This window comes from Dasypus novemcinctus, chromosome 3, assembly GCF_030445035.2.
Source record: "Dasypus novemcinctus isolate mDasNov1 chromosome 3, mDasNov1.1.hap2, whole genome shotgun sequence".
Taxonomy (NCBI): domain Eukaryota; kingdom Metazoa; phylum Chordata; class Mammalia; order Cingulata; family Dasypodidae; genus Dasypus; species Dasypus novemcinctus.
Window position 1 is genome coordinate 85415096 of NC_080675.1, and position 20325 is coordinate 85435420.

Below are 20325 nucleotides of genomic sequence, written 5' to 3' on the forward strand. Positions count from 1 at the left end.
CTCCGTCCGGTCCCGGCTCGGGTAGGCGCAGGCCCCGGGAAGCGCGAGCGGAGGGGGCGGTGACCGGGAACCCTGCGGCCACTGGCGGCCGCACGGTCAAGGCTCCTGCGGCTCCGGCGACCGCCGGGTGGTGGCTCCACAGTGCCCGCCCCCGGGCTCCCCTTCCCCGCCCCTCGCGCCCCCTTCCCCGCCCCGCCCGGCGCTGGGCGCCCGGCCCCCGGTGTCCTGGCGCGCGGACTCGCCGCCGGGTCGCTCCGAGCGCGCGGCGGCGGCGGCACTTCCCGCGTCGACGGGATCCTCCCGCCTCGGCCATTTCCCCTCCTCCCTCACCCCTCCCCGATCCTCGACCCCTCGCCCTCCCCCCGCGCGGGGACTTTTCCGGAAAGTTTTTATTTTCCGCCTCGGCGCTGGGAGAGAGGAGCTCCGGGCTCGTCCGCGGCAAAAACTTTTCGCCGCCGCGCCGCCCGCCGCCCTCGGCTGCCGCGGCTCGCGGCGCGCCCGGGCCGAGCCATGAGCGCCCCTCCGGGCTTGCGGCCGCCCAGCCCGCTGCTGCCCGCGGCGGCGGCGGCGGTGGCGGCCGCCGCCGCGCTGGTCCCGGGGTCCGGGCCGGGGCCCGCGCCGTTCCTGGCTCCCGCTGCGGCCCCGGCCGGGGGCATCTCGTTTCATCTGCAGATCGGCCTGAGCCGCGAGCCGGTGCTGCTGCTGCAGGACTCGTCCGGGGAGTACAGCCTGGCGCAAGTCCGCGAGATGGCTTGCTCCATCGTCGACCAGAAGGTAAGGCGCCGCGCGTCTCGGAGCCCGGCGCCTCCCCGCCGCGCAGGGGGCGCTGCGCCAGCTCTCCGGGGCCGGGGGCTCGGCCGCGAGCCAGCCTCGCCGGCGCTCTGAAGGGGTCTGGCACCGGCCGGGGCTGGACTCGCGCACTGCCGTCCCTGCCGCCCAGCTCTCCTCTCGCCCCCTCTTATATTTCCGGATTTCCCTTCAGTCTGCGTCCTCCTCACCCATTTCCATCCCTCTCCTGACATTTCCAGGTATCTTGCCCTTTCTCCTCGCGCTCCTCCCTCCCTACCCGTTAGACTTCCTGGCTCTTTCTTTCTTTCATTCTTTCTTTTTTTGTCCCTCTGAACCCTGGACTAGCGAGTGCATTCCTGGCCCCGGAATCCTCCATCCTGCACCACTCTCCCCCGGGACTCGCTCAGGACCGTTTCAGCACTACTCTCTTTCCCTTCAGCCCCCTCTCCCCGCTCCGACTGATGCTGAGGAGTTCCTGGAAGGATCTGGAGATGAGAAATTTCTCACTTCTCAGATAAGCTTTTAAGAAAGAGTGATTGACTGGCCCAGCTGTGAAAACAACGGACTAGTCCACAAATACCTCCTCCTTGTGGTTTTCTAATCCCATCTTGATGTGAACAGATTCTCCCTCGGTAAAACCTGAAAGTTGCAGCCTTCCTGCTTTTGAACCCCGGGGGCCACCGATTAGCGGAACACTAGTGGGAGCGCAGGCACTTAAAGTGGTGGGGGTGAAGCCTAAGAGTACCCCGAGGCTGGCTGTGCTCTTGAAGTTTGAGGCTGTGGATTTTGGACAGCGGCCACCAAAGGCAGGTGGGTAAAAGGGCCATTATCCTGGGCCAGGGCCCCTCAGCAAGAGACCCAGTCCACGCACCAAGTGTTTACGGCGCAATTCTGAATCCCAGATGGTCTCAGTAGCCATCTAGATTAGAGGGATGTTGCATGGGAGGGGGAGAAAAGAGTGTAAGGGCGAGGGGGCCAAGGCGCCAGCCTTCTCTGTATAAACAGCCAGGATTTGGGGCGGGGACAGAGGTCTCTGAAGGTGCTGAATTTCAGCCCTGGCCGACTGGCTAGTACTGGGCTTATCATGGTCACTTTAATAATCACGAATTGCTTTCTTTAAACTATTTTGGAACAAACAAACAAACTTTGGGACAAAGTTTGCTACACCTTGGGGGTTGTGAATTGTACTGAGCACCCGGATATTAGGAAAGAGCCCCAGGGAAAAATCATTAATCTAGGAAGTTGTGAAAGTTCTGGAGGGCGGACTAAGGTAACACGGAGTGCCAGAAATTTTTATTCATTGAAAGCAGTGATGTTTTATATTACAGGTAACTCTCCATTGTTTGCAACTTCCACGAAAATGGAAATTTTGTTAAATGTTGGTACAAGTCATATGCTCATCCTCCTCATTAATATTGTGGAATACCTTTTGGGGGTGAGTAGGAGCACCTTCCTGGGTGGGTGCTGACAGCTTTACCTTAATGGAGATTGCAGTCTCCATTAGGATGCAGAGCATTAATTAAAGAACATTACTGGACAAGCATATAAATAATGCCTAAGAAAATTTCTCACAAAACTATTGCAATTGGGTAGAACTTTACTTGCCTAAATTCTAAAGCAAGTGAGGCAGGGACTCTTGAGCTGGGTGGAGTTAATACAGACAGATTTTGTTTTCGGCTAGCATTAAAATATACGCAACACACACATCTTGGTGAAGTTGAGGATGGGAGAAAAATTTATGATCCAAGAGGTTTGGGATTAGGATTTTGAATGGACATGGATTCCACTTGTTTTAGTAGCCACACCAGGAGGAAGTTACATGGAGGAGATGGCGTGAGTGCAGAGGGAGAGGGGCAACAAGCGCCTGTGGAGGGCAGAGGTCTGAGGGAAGTGTCTAGGTTATTTAGGGCAGGTAAAGTTATGAAAAGGCTTTGAAATTAAAAGGGATTCAAATTACTAGGGGCCTCAGTAATCTTCTATGTAGAGCTACTATACCACAGACCTCTGAAAGATGGTGCTATGTGGAGGGTGTTTTAAAATGTCGAAAGTCTTAAGACAGAAAGAAAACTGAGTTCAGTCCTAAGCTAGTGTAGACCTGAGGCAAGGGTCTGGGGAACAGACCTGGAGAAATAAGGGAAAAGGAAAAATCATCAGTCCTGGCAACTGCTTTGTAAGGGGAACCTCCTCCCTTTGCATTTATTCTAGTAGTTTCTTCTGCATCTAAAAAAAGTTAGAACAGCCTTGACTGTTACAGATAGCCAAGGTAAAGACCTCACTTTGACTTTTTTAAAAAAATAACATTTGTGGTAAAGTAATGAGGACTTACTTTACACATGGATAAATATAATGTGGGTCTAGACAGAGAAAGTTTTCATTTTATCCATCCATCCATCCATCCATCCATCCATCCATCCATCCATCCATCCATATCAACCAGTGATCTATCTCTGGAGACATTATTACGCAGGCAGAAACAAGATTAAGAAGGCTAATCATCCATCAAAGGGTGATAGGACTCTCTTTGCTTTGCTGCAGTGGAAATGGCAAAAGAGGGCCAGTGTAGAGTTAAGGAAGCAGGAGCTTCTTGTCCTTTATTTCTGGTTCTCTTGAAATACCTTCTGAAGACTCAACTATGAGGAAGGATGACAGGAGCAAGAAAGAGAAACAGAGGGAGAGCCTGATGAAGAGAGGGAGGAGAGGAGAGAATGATGGAGGGAGGGATTGTTTCAGGAGGGAGCTGAGAGTTTGAAATCATTTACACTTTACTCTTTGGGCTGGAGGCATCTTGAACTTATAAGGGAAGGTTCTCCTGATTTTCTTGAACCCTCCACATTCATTGTTTTAAATTGTGCAAAGAGGTTTCACATCCCATTTATTTAAGAGTTCCCTAAATACGAACATAGATTACACTGGCTTGAATCTCCCTAAGTGTTAGCTGACAATTCAGTTTATTTCAGCAACATCCAAGGGACATTTGTTGCGGGACAAGCACCTGAGGTGTACAGGCTGAACAAGAGATCCTGACCCTGAGTGGCTCATCTTAAAATTATTATTACTATTATTTAGAATTTAGGGTGTAGTTTTTCTTTAACTATGTAGGTTTGAAAAGTGGCACACATGATTGTACTGGAAAAATTTTGATGACATTTCAGCAAATACTCTTATTTTAAGATAAATATGTACTGAATTATATAACTATGGAGTTACTTTTTTCATCTTTTAGTTTAGGTGAAAAATCTAGGCTTGCTTTTTATGTCTATAACAACGTATAACTATATAAAGTGTTATTAATTCCTTTTTTTTGTATATATTGACTGGAGGTTTTATTTTGCTCATATCTTTATTTTGCAAGCATGTAACCTTGAAGGCCAGTTTATATAAAGACACATATTCAGTTAGTGTACAGGAGGGTACAAAGCAATAATGGCAGTACTTGACTTCACTTTGGAACAATGTTACTTTTTATTATCAAAGGAACCTTGAATATATAGACTGAAAAGGAATTGTTTTGAAGCAAAGAACCACATTCCAAAGGAAGAATTAATTTGGTTTCGTAGTATATCATCTACACACTCACCCTTTTTTTCCCCCCTCAAGTAGTATTTAGGGATGTGTGATGTAGTTAATAAGATTATCTATTCATTTGGATCTATTCATTTGGGCTATTTTATTAGAGTGGCAACTTTTTTTCTGGAGTTTACTTAAATTGATTAATATCATTTATAATGCATATAGTTTCCCACTAAATGACTTAGTACTATTATTTTCTGGCCAAAAAAATCTAGTGAGGTTTTAAGCAGAAGATAGCTTAATAAAGGAGTAACAAAAGTTGGTTTAAGAACTGCATTGTTTGGCTTGTAATTCTTTCATTTTCTTAATTGTGCATTGTTTTCTTAGCCTTTGTGGTGCTATTTTTCCCTTTATTGTTAATTTTAGCTACTTCTACGCAGATTGAGAAAGCTAGAAGTAGTTTGTTGTTTCACCAGCCCAATGCATGTGGGACAATAAAATCCTTTTCAGCTAATGATGGCCTTTTGGTTTTTGATGTATATTTTTTATTGTAATTTTATATTTGGCCATATTGTCTGCCTCCTGATTTCTGATTTAATGATGAAGTATAGAATTAATCATTCCATTAAGTTATTCTTAAGTAATGTAATTTTAATACTGCATAATTTAAAATTTAATTATCTAAGTTTAATCATATAAAAGATTATATTTGAGTTATATAATATATATGTATATGTAATATATGTGATATAAACATATAGATGACCTGTGCTATCTAAGTGTCAATGTAGTTTTTGAAATGAAGCTTTAAAAGTCTTATTATTTGTCTGTGTATCTCCTTGTTTTATATTCTGTACTATAGACTAAAAATGTATCTCACAATCCAAAAGAGAAACTTAGTGTTATATCTTTATATTAATACACAGAACTGTACAAATTCATAGGTGTATACCATTTAATACTCTTCACAAGGAAAATATCATTGGAGCCTATGAGTTTAAGGCATTATATCTTAGTCTTCGGGCTGGGAAGACGTGGATGACTATTTTGACAAATATATGACTTTGCTTTGGGCCTTTAGATTTAGGATTGAAATAAATTTGAAAGAATTTTCTGAGAAAACTATAGCATGTGTATGGGGGGACTTGAAAATTATTAACAAAATTCAAAAACTCACTCCATAAAACCATGTTTTATGATTCTGTTGCTTGGTACCATCAGACTCATATCTAATAATTAGATACAGCTATTATTATTACACATTTTTTCTTTTGGTGAGGTGATAGTATGAAGTCTTCACCAATATAAGCATGAATGACTGATAATGACCTCACTAGACAGTACAAAAAATTTTGTAAAGTCTATGACTGTGACTTACCTAAGATTACTTTGAGGATTTAAGATACATGATTATATCATAAATGATTGAGCATACTGCCTGGTAAATACATGAATAGTAAATGGTATTATTTATAATCTCTAAGGCTGTGTAGACTAACATACTGTATTGTTAACAAAAGAAATATGTACTTCATTATTCTTATTTCAGTATATAATTACAATGTATTATTAAAAAACAACATGCCTTGTCAAACATAGGCAACGTTATTTTTCTCTGCCTTCTAAAACAGGGCAAATCTTAGAAATAGTTATGTTTTGAAACAGCCTCATAAATCTCAACCTTTCTTAGTTCCTTAAGAACTAAGTTGATTCCAATGGAATGAAAAGCACACTTACTAATTATATTGCCATTGCATTTTATTATTTTTGACAGAAAGTTGATTTAATTCCTTTTCATTTGCAAGTAGCAAGTGTAGTTCAAATGATATTAATTTGATAAAAAATAAAAATCATATGGATAATGTACATTTGGCAACATAATTATTCTCAACTTTAGTCCTCAAGACTTTGACATCAAAAGTTCCTTGGCAAATCAGCCTTTGTTACGAGGAGAAAGGCACTTGAAATGACTTATGTGCATCATAGTTTGCTGTCATGGAGTTTATAGAGAATAATTACTCAATTGTTTTGTCTGATGAATAGCTAATATAACATGGTCGTGCACATACTGAAGGGTTAAATTGGGAGGAGAAGGCTAATTTACTGGGAAATAGTTGCCTTAGCAGTTTGTAAGCCAATAACAAGACTTTTTCAGTCTTTTTCACTAACTACCACTTACCTCTCATGGGACTCCATGAGACAACTACAGTCAGTAATTATTCATCTGTCTTTTAAAGAGAAATAGTATAATGGATAATAATGTAATTGTATGAAACCTGTGTGCGTGTGTGTGTGTATGGATGTGTGTATTAAATTAGCCTAGAATCTGCATAAACCATTCACTAGCTCACAAGATTTACCAAGGAACCAGGATTTGTTGACAAGATGGCAGGGCTAGAAACAGACTGAATTAGAATTGGGTAAAATTCCATCCCATAGGAGTTGTTAATATCATGAGCATATTTTGTTTTTGCTTTGTTTTGTTTTTATATTTGTTTGCTTGTTTGTATGTGTTGGAATAACTAATCTGACTTCTGACCTCTTCACCCAAATGTGAAATTAGAGGTAAAAATTGGTGATATTTTTAAAGATAGTGCTCCCCTGTTAATTTCTCCATTATTGTTCTAGAGAGGTTTTGAAAATGAGGTTTCATTTTCTTAAATCTTTCCTAATCTTGGCATATGTTTGAACACAAAGAAAACAATGAGAAAAAAAACTAAAATAGTCTCTTTATATTGATAGAATTTAAATATAGAGAAAATGACTATTTTGCTCACGTATATATAGAATTCTTTCTCATCTACAAGAATATGTGAAAATTTCCCCAAGAATTTCTCTGTTACTGTCAATCAAATGTATTTGTACCACTAAAAACCAATAATGACAGCACCACTTGAAATCACTTGGCAGCAGAGAAACCCACATTATGCTGTTTCTTATTCTGTCTTTCTGGTCTCAGACAGAAAACAGATAATTAAATATACAGTGCCTTTACTTATATGGCCACCCTGGCTATTATGGAATATCATATAATTTAATAATTTACATAGTTATAAAGGTTGGAATTGGTATAAAAACACCACATATTGAGACACAAGTATGCCTGTCCAAATTTAGTTTCCTGTATAGAAGTCTCTTCCAAAGTTACAAAATGATTTTATGTGGCTAAAGCTGGACACCTGATACAGGAGTTAAGCAATTTTGGCAAATACAAAAATTAGATTTTTAAATATGCAGGCATGCAGGACTTTTGTCTAGCTTATTATGATGTAAAAGAAAAACTTTATGTACCCTTCATGGGTTCTTTAGCGTCTGAAAAGACTTAGCCACTAATTGATGAGGAATTTGTTGAATTTATTGCTTGTATTTAGGAACAATTTTAAGAATTTCTGAATGCTTCTCTCCTTACTTGTCAGCAATTTCCACCTATATATCATAAAAATATGAAAGAAAATGTGACTGTGAAAATGAAGCTATGGGTTAAAAGTATGAAAATGCATAATAAATGGTATTGTTGATAATCTAAACTCTGTAGACTAGTATACTGTCTTGTTAACAGAGGAAACAATTTTGTCCAACTTTTTTTGATAAAGAGGAAAAAAGCTTATATGTACCCTTCCTTGGTTCAGATCATTGGAGATACTGTGTCATACGTGTGAAGTGCTATACCCTGAGATGTGAAGCTTGCCTCAGTATACAAACTTATCTGAAGGTTTAATTTGATTTTTTCCCCTAATCCATTGTTTGTACAATTAGCTGAGTTTCTCAGCTTGAGGAATTACTCAATTTATGTGAAGAGGGTGAAGAGATTGTTTATTTGCAGTGATGTAAATATAACCATCATTGTGGACCTTTTTATTTTTGTTTGTTACTATATTATTCTGCTTAGGAATGCTACATATATATGTTTTTGAGCAAATATTGTCATTATTTTGCATGATGTCTATGGAGTCAGGGAGATCAGGAGGGATAGGACTGGAGGGCCAGTTCAAAAATAGAAGTAAAGAACACAATAATAGTAAATTGAAATGTCCACAAAAATAGAACCTTAGATTAGGAGGTTACTGCATCTCATTTCCAGCAAGTGTGGCAGTCCCTGTGAGACTGAGCATTCTGTCTTAATGGTTACCACCAACAGAAAAGACATTTAGGAGCTTCTTAGTCAAACTGCCCATATGGTATATGCTTTTGGCTTCACTGGGATCTAAGTAAGTGGTTTTGTGTACTGTTGTAAGTTCTTCTTTTAGCTTAGATTGTTGGAAATACCTTTTTCACATTGAGTTCCCCTTTTGACTTCACAGTCATGAGGAGATCCTCCAAGATTCTAACCCATCTAGTTATTTGACAGTAATTTTTTCAGCCTTGTGATCTCGCTTTCAGTAACTTCAATCATCCTCTTGCTTAATTTTTCTGTGTCACTCTTTAAAAAATATAGCAAAGAATTATCACTTAAATTGCTGTCCTCATGGTCCACCAGCAGGGCCAGTCCGTGTAAAAGCCTCAAGAGCGTGGGCTTCTGGCAGGAGGCCTCCCTGGCCTTCATCCTTGGCTTTGCTTCTTTCTCGTCATTACTTAACCTTCTATCCAGGTCTCCAGTTCTCCTTCCGTAAAATGGGGATAGAATGTTTCAAAAGGGTACTAGTAAATAATTCACAAAAGAAGAAATAAGACAGGTATACAAACCACTTAAAATTATTGAGAGTTCAGTATGTGTCAGGCAATATGTTATTTCTTCCCTTAAAAAAATCTGTTGATTCTGTCTTTTAAAAATAACTATGGGTGGGTAGATTTGCTTTAATAATACTCTTCAGTTAACACACACTTTTTCTCATCTGCCCACATAAGGTTCCTGCCGTGTTTTGTTTTATTTTGTTTTATTATTTATTTGGAATCAGTTGTTGGAGGGACTGAGGCATATGTGTGAAATGTTATGCATTGCGACCGTTGAAGCTTACTTTGGTATACAAAGTTTACCTCAGAAATAATAGATAGAATAAAACGAATCTGAATATAATGCAGGTCTGATATGGAAAGATATGCCACAGACAAATAAATTTGCACAGCAAATAAATGGTAAGTTGTTCAAATATGAAATGTACATATCATTAAACGAGCTTGCTTTTTGTATTTTTTTTGTAAATTAAGTTGATACTTAAGTAAGAATTTTTTTTGCTCAAAATTTATTCAGTCAAATTTATGTTGATATAAATATCAAATTTTCTTAAAAAGGAAATATTTTCCATTAATCATTAATAAAGATTAGTCTATTAGGTTAAAGTGCTAATTGATATTTTTAAACTGTCAATGTTGGATATACCAAAAAATTGAAACCTTTTCTAGCATGATATAAGGTTGACAAGGTTCCAGGGTCTTCTCTGGAAATGGAAGTCATTATCTTGGTTTCTTCTCATTTGTCATCCCTGGTTCTCACAGCAGCCCTTTGCATTAGTAATCTGATCTCCATTTTAAGAATGATGAAATGAAGGGTCAGAGAGGTTAAATCATTTACTCCAAATCACATAGCTCTTAAGTTAGCAGCAGGGCCACCAATATTTTATTCACTTCATTATGGACAATCTAAGTACAGGGAGGGCTGTGATGGCCACGTTTCTAACAGAGTGTTTGGGATTATCAATTTGTGGGAGATATGTGAAACTTCCTATTACCCTGGCTGAAATTTACTTAAAAATACTTAAGTTTAATGTGATATTATGCATGGGTTAGCTTAAATTATTCTTTGCTTTGGAAAGTTTCCCTTATCTGGAATTCACATCCCAGTAATGGTCAGCTAGAATTTTAGTTACTTTGTAGTCTGTGACAGTTTGAAGATTTTTATGAATACCAAAAAGATTATGTTCTTATTTTTTCCTTGTTGTCTGCTTGCTTGTTTGTTTTTTACTCTTTGTCTGCTTGTTGTTTTTGCTTGATGTCTGCTCATCTGATTTTCTTCTTTAGGAGGCACCGGGAATCAAACCCGGGACCTCCCGTGTGGGAGGCAGGCACCCAACTGCCTGAATCACATCTGCTTCCAGATTATGTTCTAGAACTAATCCATTCCTGTGGTTTTGGGGTCCTTTTGATTGGACTACATCAGTGATGCATGACACAGGTTGGGTCTCTCCCCTCTTTCTGGAGCTTTATATAAAGGGAGACACAGAGAGACATAGAAAACGGAAGCTGCCATTTTTGACCCTGCCATGTGACAGAAGACTTGAGGATCACTAGCAGCCAATCTTAAGCATGAAGCCCAAGAGGCTGGGCCCTCAGAGCAGTTCAAGGCTGAAGAGATGAATTATATGCCTGATAGCCCACAGCTGAACTTGGATAGAAAGTGGAGCAGCTGGACAGAGAGGCCGCTCCATCTTTGCCATGTGGCAGGACACCAACATCACCAGTAGTTGACTTTGGTGAGATAGCGTTTCTAATTGTGCTTTGATTGGACATTTCACAGACTTGGTACTGTTAAACTCTTACCCTAAATAAAATCCCTGTTATGAAAGCCAACCCATTTTTGGTACTTTGCATCAGTAGCCCTGTGGCAACTAAGGCTAATGCTACAAGGCTTCCCTTATTCAACACTAGCCCATCTCCCAGCTTTTATTGGTGGCTAGATCATCCTCCAGGCATTGATAATTAACATAACATGATGAATATAAGAAATGGACTTTCTTTGGGGGAAATAGTGATGTTAAAGTTATGTGATTGCTAAAAGAGATCATCTATCTATAGAGACCCTCCCCTCCCTTCCGTGAATAAGAAGCTTGTATGTGTATGAAGGTGGTGCTTGGAAAGATTTCTAATTGCTGTTGTCATCTCCATGAGGAACAGAATCCCCCCTTAGAAATTTTGTCAGGATTGTATCATGTGGACCATGTGGATTTGTCATATGAACTGTAGTGTGCCTAATTGTTAAGATATGTTTGTGTTATAAATACCTGTGTAGCAGAATTTGGCTTGCTATTTGCTTTCATTATACCCTGGTAACAAGGTTTGTGGGGTAGGCTGTCATTACCCACCTTTAAATTATTTGTCCAAAGAGCTTAATTACTGTATGTGATTAGATTTTCCTAGGTTGGTTCACAACATTTCCTCCCAGTGAGATGTAGGCACAGAAGTATTTTGGAAGAAGTGATAAGACTGTGGGTGAAAGGAATCTTAGTGACCAGTATATATAAATTAATCATTTCTTCTTGAATATTAAGCTGATTCTGAACAGATTTGGAGAAAATAAATCACTAATGGTCCTTGAGAAAGGTGCCTTTCAGTGGTTGCTTTCATTTGAGAAGAGGTTGCATTTGGATGGACTGTTTGCTAAGTTTCTTACTTTGCAAATATTGGTTTCTCTTTTTAAAATGTTTATTTGTTTATTTCTCTGTGCTAAATTATGAGCAAACTCACCCTAAGGCAAATTTCCTCCCATTCATTGCAGATGGTCAATCATAGTAGCAATAGCCAATCCAAACTGTGAATTGCTTTGCATTCCCCTGCGTTGCTTGTGTGCAGGGCAGTCAGTAATTGCCCTGTAGGCTAATTTTGCTCTTGCTTTAGAAGAATGTGTATGACCACATTTTTTGACCAAAAGTATATCTACAGCCCAATTTGATTCTAGAAATTATTAATTAACGCAGACTTTATTTCCTTATTTTTATTTCTAGCCTCCATGTTAGGTGGCAGGGTCCCTACCCTGAAGGACTACTAGAGAGTATATAGTAAATAAGTTTTTAATTCCTAATGTACTAGAAAAGGTGTCTGAAACATTGTATATCTTTGATAAAATATTTAGATCTTTTGTAGCTTTATTACAGTGGATGAGATGATGAAGGAAATCTCTTTTGACTTGACTAACTGGTGGTCTCTTGGCTAGAAAAAGACAGTGGACCGGTCTAGCTGTACTAGAGTTTTCTGGATGTCTACTTCTAGATGGTACTTTCTAGATGGTACCTTACAAGTCTTATCTTGAGATAACCCATGTAGAACTAGTAGGACATTCGGTAGGCAGGAAATTTTGCTCCAGGAGTAGTAATGTGGATGACTAATGGTTAACTCTACTTTACCCATATGGCGATGCTTAGAAATAATTGATTAGTTTCCAAGTAGTCCCTGGACAGGATGACGTGATGTACTTCTCTGTGACAGATGATAACTTCATCTACTAATATAGAATGAGCTGTTGTCACCTGGGAGAAAGACCTTTACAGTATTTAAATAAATATATTAGTTTTCATGATCTTTGTTTTATTTAATTCTTTGAAGATAATAGCGATCAAAGGCAAACATATAGTGAAGATGGAATAAGAGAGAGGAGTTAAGATGTTTTAGGGTGATCATATGTTCTTAGGGTGATCATATGTTGAAATTGTCTAGGATAGTCCCAGTTTATGCCTGTTGTCCAGGCTTTATTTAAAAATAAATGCTCTCTGTAAATAAAATGGATGGAGTTTTAGGTTAAACATAAACAATAAGAAAAACCTTTCTTAGGCTAGACTTTTTAATTACCTTTTGGCCAACAATCTTTGTAAGATTTATAGCTCACAGAAAAACTTAGAATTTATTTCATCAAAAGAGTAATTAGATTATATGTGGTAACCATGCCATTTTGAGTAGCTTCTCTAAATGAAATCTTAAGCTAAAAACAGAAATAGCAAAGCTTCTGTATAATTTAAAGATGAAAAGACAACCAACCAACATTTGGAATTGATTTCATAAACAAATTTATTGGATGTTCCATTGAACATGGAAGTTTCTAGAGAAATTTTCACTTTCTTTTCCAACCAACCAATATAAATTGATCTAATATAATAGATATAAAAATGTTTGTGTCAGACAACAAAACTTTACTTATTCTGCCATCATTCCAGGGTAGATATTGATTAAACATACCTCACTAATTTCATGGTGTGGCTCTTGACCACTTTATTCTTTATTCTATGGGAATCACAGAAACTCACCATTTCTTTAAGAAAGATCATCTAACATCTCAGAATGTTAATGAGATGTTAATGTTGATCTCGTTAACATTTTGCCAATTAATTAGTATAAGACATGACAAATGAAATCATGTAATAACTTGGGGGGAATATAACTAAGCATTTTGCATGAATGGTTTCATTTATTTCTCACAATAATTCTATGAGGTAGGTATAACTTTATATTCATTTTAAAGATTGAGGAAACAGGCACAAAAGTTTAATAACTTGCCCAAAGTCACATAGATGATAAGTGACAGAGCTGGGATTCAAATTTAACTAGCCTGACTCCAGAGTCTCTGCTCTGAATATTCATGTTCATCCTGCTTTTATTAATCCAAATAAGTGTACAGAAAGGCCTGTCTTGAAGCTTCAGCACTTGGCAACCATCACAGAAGTAAAACACACTCACTTAGATGCAGAGAACTAATGTTATTTATCATAGTTTCAAGTTACACTTTATTGTATTCTCTCCCTGGAGAAAATATAACATGAGCCTGTAATAAATAATAACATGGTTAGCAAATAAAAAGGGGAGAAAACAAGCTGCACACAAATGCCCTTGTTGATTTAGAAAGCGTGTTTTTTTTTCTTTTTAAACGTAGGCAAGTAAAAGAGATACAATTTTGGAAATTGTGTTTTACCAAAATAACAATGTGTAGGCTGTGGCTCATAGTTTCATAAGATGTTCAAATGCATAGTCTGGTTGAAGCAAATATCTGTTACACCTATTACTCTTTACTCGGTTTCTGTTGATGAATATACCATTGATGTAATATTAAGAATTTCAGGTTCAGAAAGCACACCCTTAATTGTTTTGGCTACTGAAAAGTAATACAAGTCAATGGGTCTAAAGCCACTTAAAATGAAACTTTATTATTTTTTTTCTTGAGGTACCAGGCTGGGGATTGAACCCTGGACCTCATAAGTGGGAAGCTGGTGCCCAACCACTGAGCCACATTGGCTCCACTAAGTTGGTTTTTTCATTTGTTTGCTTGTTTGTTTTTGTTTTTAGGAGGCACCAGGAACCAAACCTGGTGCCTCTTATGTGGCAAGCAGGCGTTCAACCATTTGAGCCATATCTGCTCCCAGGAACTTCCTTCTATATAATTATTTCTGTTTAGAATTTTCCCCACATGGAAAATTATGATTTCTGTAATTCAAGTAAATATATCATTTTCTTTTCTTTTGAAAGTTACAAAGTTAATGATGTCGTAGGCTGAATAATGACCTTCAAAGCTTCCAGTTTCTAATCCCTGGAACCTGGGAATGTTACTTTAGATGGCAAAGGGGATTTTGCAGCTGTGGTTAAATTAAGGATTTTAAGATGAAGAGATTGTTCTGGGTGGACTTGATCCAATCACTTGAGGTCTTTAAAACCAAGAATCTTCCCTCCTAAATCAGAGAGATGAGACTGGAAAGAGGCATGAGAGGCACGTTCATGTGAACATGAGAGGGACTCAGATCTGCTGTTGCTGACTTTGAAGATGGTAGAAGTAGGTCGTGAGCCTAGGAACCTGAGGGGCAAAAGTCAGAGTAGTAGGATTGTATGAAGACAGATGCAAGGTGTTTTTCACGAGGCTACAGAGGAGTAAAAAACTAAGGAAGACAGACAATCCCTAGAAGCTGAGTTAGTCAAGGAAATGGATTCTGCCCTCACAGTCTCGAGAAGGAGGTAGCTCTGCCCATACTTTAGTCTGGTGAAATTGATTTTGGTCTTCTGATTCCCAAAACAGTGAGAGAATAATTTTACACTGTTTTAAGCCACTAAAATTTGTGATAATTTGTTACAGCAGCAATGAGAAACTAATATGCCACATACACTGCAGAAAAGGTGAGAAATACAGATAAGCCCCAAAAGTAAACATGCTACTCAGATGCTACCGTTAAGATTTTGTTGAAAATCTTCTCAGATTTTTTTTTTCTGTAAGTAAATATATTCGTCACACCTACCTTGGATATGGTTTTATTTGCTCTTTTTATTTGGTACTATATGTCAAAGTTTAAATATAAAATTTTCATAGAACATAAGGTGATTTTTGTGTGAAGAAAAGACTTCATATATTTACTTTAGTTTTAGTTTAATATTCACGTTATTAAACTTATAGGTTTGAGTGTTCTTAATTTTTCTGGTACAAGTTACAAATATATGTCTATATATAGTAATAAGTTTGCAGATTTTAACTGTCGTATTTAAGAGCCTTTGAAGAATTGAAATATTGGTGCCCTTTACTTACCTAATTATTTAGATGCCTTCAAGTATTTTAAATTGCATTTCTAAATTTAATATATTTGATTTCCTTTAAGTGTTGCAGTCATCTGCTTGATAAAGCTTAACATTTCTTAAGTAATGTTTATACATTAATAAATTAAACTTATAAATAGGGAAAGTTAAATTTCCTAAATTTTCAAAAACCCTACATAAAAGCCAATATCAACTACTTAATTATATGTACATAATATGCATAAAATATTAATGTTATGGCTTTGATTATCTTACACTTTAATTCAAATATCCCCATGTTTGAAAGGTACTTTATTCACCCATGAAACAATTATGTGATCCTACAGTGTTTGTAGAGTTCCCTTCTCATGTAAATTTTGCAATGGTCTTTTCTGCTTTTCGCTGGGACAAAAAGGTATATCTTGTCAGTACTGTAGATCAGATCCACAGAATCCTCTTGCTGTCATTCCATCACTTCAAGTGATTCCATCACTTCAAGCAAGGAAGTAATCATACATCCCACATCCCTGGATTCAGTTTATATTTTACATTGTGTGCCCAAAAGGCTCTAATTCCTACCTATACTGATTGTTTGATTGGATTTAGAATTTCTTTACCTCTTAAGATAGGTGAATCCCTTTTTCATCTATACTAAAGACCTTTGAACTTAATGGAATACTGCAGTTTTCATATTTTTTTATTTCTCTGAGAACCACATAATTCTTACAGATGTTAAATATGCGATTAAATGTTGGCAGTCTCTCATGCCTTTGTCTGACCGTTTAGTTACAACTGGTAAGATCATTCTTTCTACGGGACATCGTCCCCTGTAAATCAGAGTTATGACAGCATGTCTGAATAGAATTGGTATGTGGATTTATCATAATATTAACCTGTCTCCTATTCTTGGTTATTTAGGTCCCTTTCAATTTTTTTTTTTCAAATGAACATCCCTATAAATATATTTTGGTACATTCTGTCTACATAAATAAATAGCTATATTTTTACTTCTTTTGATACTATCTGCTAATATTGCTGAAATTAGTATTTAGATTATAGTACTTATTTCAGAATGATAACAATTCTGTGCTTTCCTCAGTTTGAATAGTAAGAATGCATAGAGTTTTCGATTTTTTGTTTTTCTTTAAAAAGTAAAATCAAGTGAAGTAAGCAGCAAGATGCAGAACAAACTTATATTCAATAGCCAATGCAAATCTATTATTAGGTAGACTATATATGAAATATATCTAGGAAGTCCTCAAGAGTTTAATACTTTTTATTTTCCTGCTATTCTTTGATAAAATTGGCCTGATATTTTCTCTGCATATCACAATTCACTTAGATCTTTTATAAAGCAACTTCAGCAACACACATTCCTATAAATATTTAAGATAATTCCAGAGATTAATTAATTAATTTTTTCTTCTTTATTTTCTTTTAATGTTACATTAAAAAATATGAGGTCCCATATACCCCCCCTCCCCTCCCACATCAACAACCTCTTCCATCATCACGGCACATTCACTGCACCTGGTGAATACATTCTGGAGCACCGCTGCACCACATGGACAGTGGTCCACATTGTAGTCCATGCTCTCCCCCAGTCCACCCGGTGGGCCATGGTAGGACACACAGTGTCCAGCATCCATCCCTGCAACACCACCCAGGACAACTCCAAATCCTGAAAATGCCCCCACACCATATCTCCTCTTCTGTTTCCCTACCATCAGCAGCCATCGTGGCCATCCTCTCCACATCACTACTACAATTTCTTCCCTTACTAATCACAGTAGTTCCCCAGAAGAACACCAGTAAGTCCACTCTAATCCATAGTCTATTCCTCCATCCTGTGGACCCTGGGATGGTTATGTCCAGTCCCCCTTTACATCAAGAGGGGGCTTAGATTCCACATGGATGATGAATGCAATTCTCCTGCTTGCAGCTGTAGGCTCTCTTGGCTCCCTGGTGTGATGGTTGACTCTCTTCACCTCCCTGTCAGCTGGCCAGGGTAAGTCCAACAATCCAGAGGGTAGGACTTGCAAGTCTGCTGAGGCCCAGGGCCTGGCCATCACATGGACAGTCTGGTGATTCAGGTCTCCTGAGTATACAGCAATCCAAACGCCAACCACAGGTCCAGGAAAAGTAACAGAAGAGGCATGTATGGAAAGGGCATAATGAGTCCAACTCCATCACACTCAGGAACACAAACTCCAAAGTAGGGCCAACTGACATGGCCCTGAACTTCAGAGCCATCTGCAATGATCACAAAACCTGTGGGTCTCTGCAGCCCTCAGGAGAACCAACACCTGGGTTTCCATCTACCTTGGCTGTCTCTGGTACTCTGCTGAGGCATGTGTAAGCGCAACCCCTCTGATGACCTCCTGACTCTTTTTTGGAGATTCATAGCCATAAAAACTCACTTGTCCTTTACATTTTCCCCTTTTATCCAAAGAGTCAAAAAGCAGTTTTTAACACCTGGTATTACATGTAGGCTGAGATATTCTGCTGGTCTGAGTTGACCCTTGTGTTTGACGTCTTTGTCTAGTTACATCATCAGCTGGCACTTGGTAGTAATCCCTCAGCACCAGGGAGGCTTATCTCCCAGAGTCATGTCCCACAATCGGGGGAGGCAATGCATCTACATGCTGAGTTTGGCTTAGAGAGATGCCACATTTGAGCAACATGGAGGCTCTCAGGAGGTAACTCTTAGGCACCCCGCAGCTCTAGGCCTAGTTCATATTTCAGGCACACAGACTAATAATCGGAGCTATCTGAATCAAGGGCTCATCATTGGACCATCCATCTTTGTTGGTCTTTGCCATTGCACTTGGGGGATGGTTGCTGTTCCTTTGGGGAATGTAATAGCGCTCCCCTGGCCAGGAACTCAGCACTCTCTCAGCTGTCATTTCCAACTGAAACCACTATGAAAATATCCAAACCTTTCTATGTACCCTGTATACATGCCCTGGAGAACTCCCTCCCAACTATGTGTTCCCTAGCAATAACATCCCACACAAGTGCTCCTCCCCCTCCGTAGTTGAACCTCTCTGTAGTCCCAAACTTCTTCAAAAAGGAAGCCCAAAATATTGCCAGATTCCATTAATAGTAAAATGGAATATAGTGATGGGTTTAAAGGTTAGATATAGAATACATAGTAATTTAGAAAAATTAAATAAAGGAAAAATAAATTGGGGTATCAAAAAATGAAAAAATGAAAAAGTTTTGTTTTTGACATTTTGGCTTTCATCACTGCTGTAGGTGTCACCCTGTATGTACAGTGGCAAGGCAATTTCTTCCATTTCTTCCCAGTGTCTACATCCTTTAGATTAATTTCTTAAAAGTAAAATTTCTCTTCTAGTTTGTTCACCTCTATTCTGTTCTTTACTACAGTGTTCTTTAGAAACCTGAAATACAAAAACCTAAGGCTTTTGAAAATATAAATATGAGGACCATCGTTGACATGTTCCTCTTTCCCCAAAAGGCCTTTTGCAAAAGAAACAGCTGCATTGCATATTAAATATTGTAGAGCTATGTTTGGTAATTTAAAATATATTTTAATTGAGGAAAATTTGCCTTACACATGAAGGAACATCTTCGTTGGGTAAATGAAATATGAATGAATAAATCACATAAGAGTGTAAACGTCATGAAAGCAGGAATTTTTGCCTGGTCTTTTACTGTTATACCCCAGATATCTGGAATAGTGCCTGGCACTAAGTGATTGAATGAATGAGTGATTTGTCCCCTTATTTTCTGGTTATATTTCCCAACAACAGAATTGTGTGATCAAAGAATATACAAATTAATACTTTTGTTATAATCTGGGCTATTTGCTTTCTAGGAAGTGCTCATTTCCACCTTTGGCACATAATTGTATCAAAATAATTGCACTTTTAAAAAAGTGAATTAAAAATGATTTGGGGAATAAGAAGTACCTAGGGAGAATGTTGGACTGTTATTTGAGGAAACAGACAAAAACCCTGGGATCTGAGTCTTCCAAGGAATTGGTATTCTTCTCAGCTAACTGGGCCAAGGATTTAGAGTTGGTAAATGCCTTCCTTCCTGAAAACATTTTATGGTAGCGCCTGAATAAATATTTGCTGAATTGAATTAAGTTTTTGGCGCAGAAGGAGGCTTTTGTAGTTGTTAGTGGAAACCTAGCTGAAACATTATGAAAGATACTTCAAGGTTTTACTTGTCAATTCTCAGCCTAATTTACTTGTAGGTTTTAAGAACCTAATTTTGCAAATAATAAAACACTGATGCAAAAATACAGTCAGTGGTGGGAGAGACAGTAATGTAGAGGAAAGAATAATGCTTTTTGGGGGGGGGTGGGACACCTTATCAGAAAATAACACAGACTCAGAGTTAGCCAGAAATTTCTTTGCCTTTTTTTTGTTCCACTTGCCTGTGAAGTGAAGTAACTCAGATGGGCTGACAGGGAACATTCTGAGGAGAGGCTCCAGCAAAGAACTTCTTTTATAGTTGTATTAGTCAGTGAAAGAGGTGCTGATGCAAAATACCGGAAATCTCTTGGCATTTATAAAGGGTATTCATTTGGTATAGAAGCTTACAGTTACCAGATCATAAAGCTTAAGTTACTTCCCTCACCAAAGTCTGTTGCCATGTGTTGGAACAAGATGACTTCTGCACGAGTTCAGGCTTCCTCTTCTTTTAAGGCTCCGTGGTCCCAGCTTCTTCCAGTATCAGCTGTAGGCTGAGATAAGTGTCCTCTCTTCAGGCACTCTCTCCTCTCCAGGCTCAGCTTCTCTGTTCTCTCCAACAAGGCCAGCTGTAGACTATCAGGCTCTCTCTCTTCCCAGGGCCTCTGCCATG

The 20325-nt window shown here is 38.7% G+C and overlaps 1 protein-coding gene across 2 annotated transcripts in view; it reads left to right on the plus strand.

Annotated features, from left to right (window-relative positions):
- The first annotated feature begins 228 nt into the window (after window positions 1–228).
- Window positions 229–20325, plus strand: part of PRKD1 (protein kinase D1) — a 338427-nt gene continuing 318330 nt past the window's right edge. The window contains exon 1 of one of the 2 annotated variants that reach the window (XM_058293627.2): window positions 229–774. In XM_058293627.2, the coding sequence (XP_058149610.1) occupies window positions 511–774 (264 nt within the window). In that variant the 5' untranslated portion in view covers window positions 229–510. The remainder of the gene's footprint in view (window positions 775–20325) is intronic. The other variant, XM_058293628.2, reaches the window with a different exon arrangement.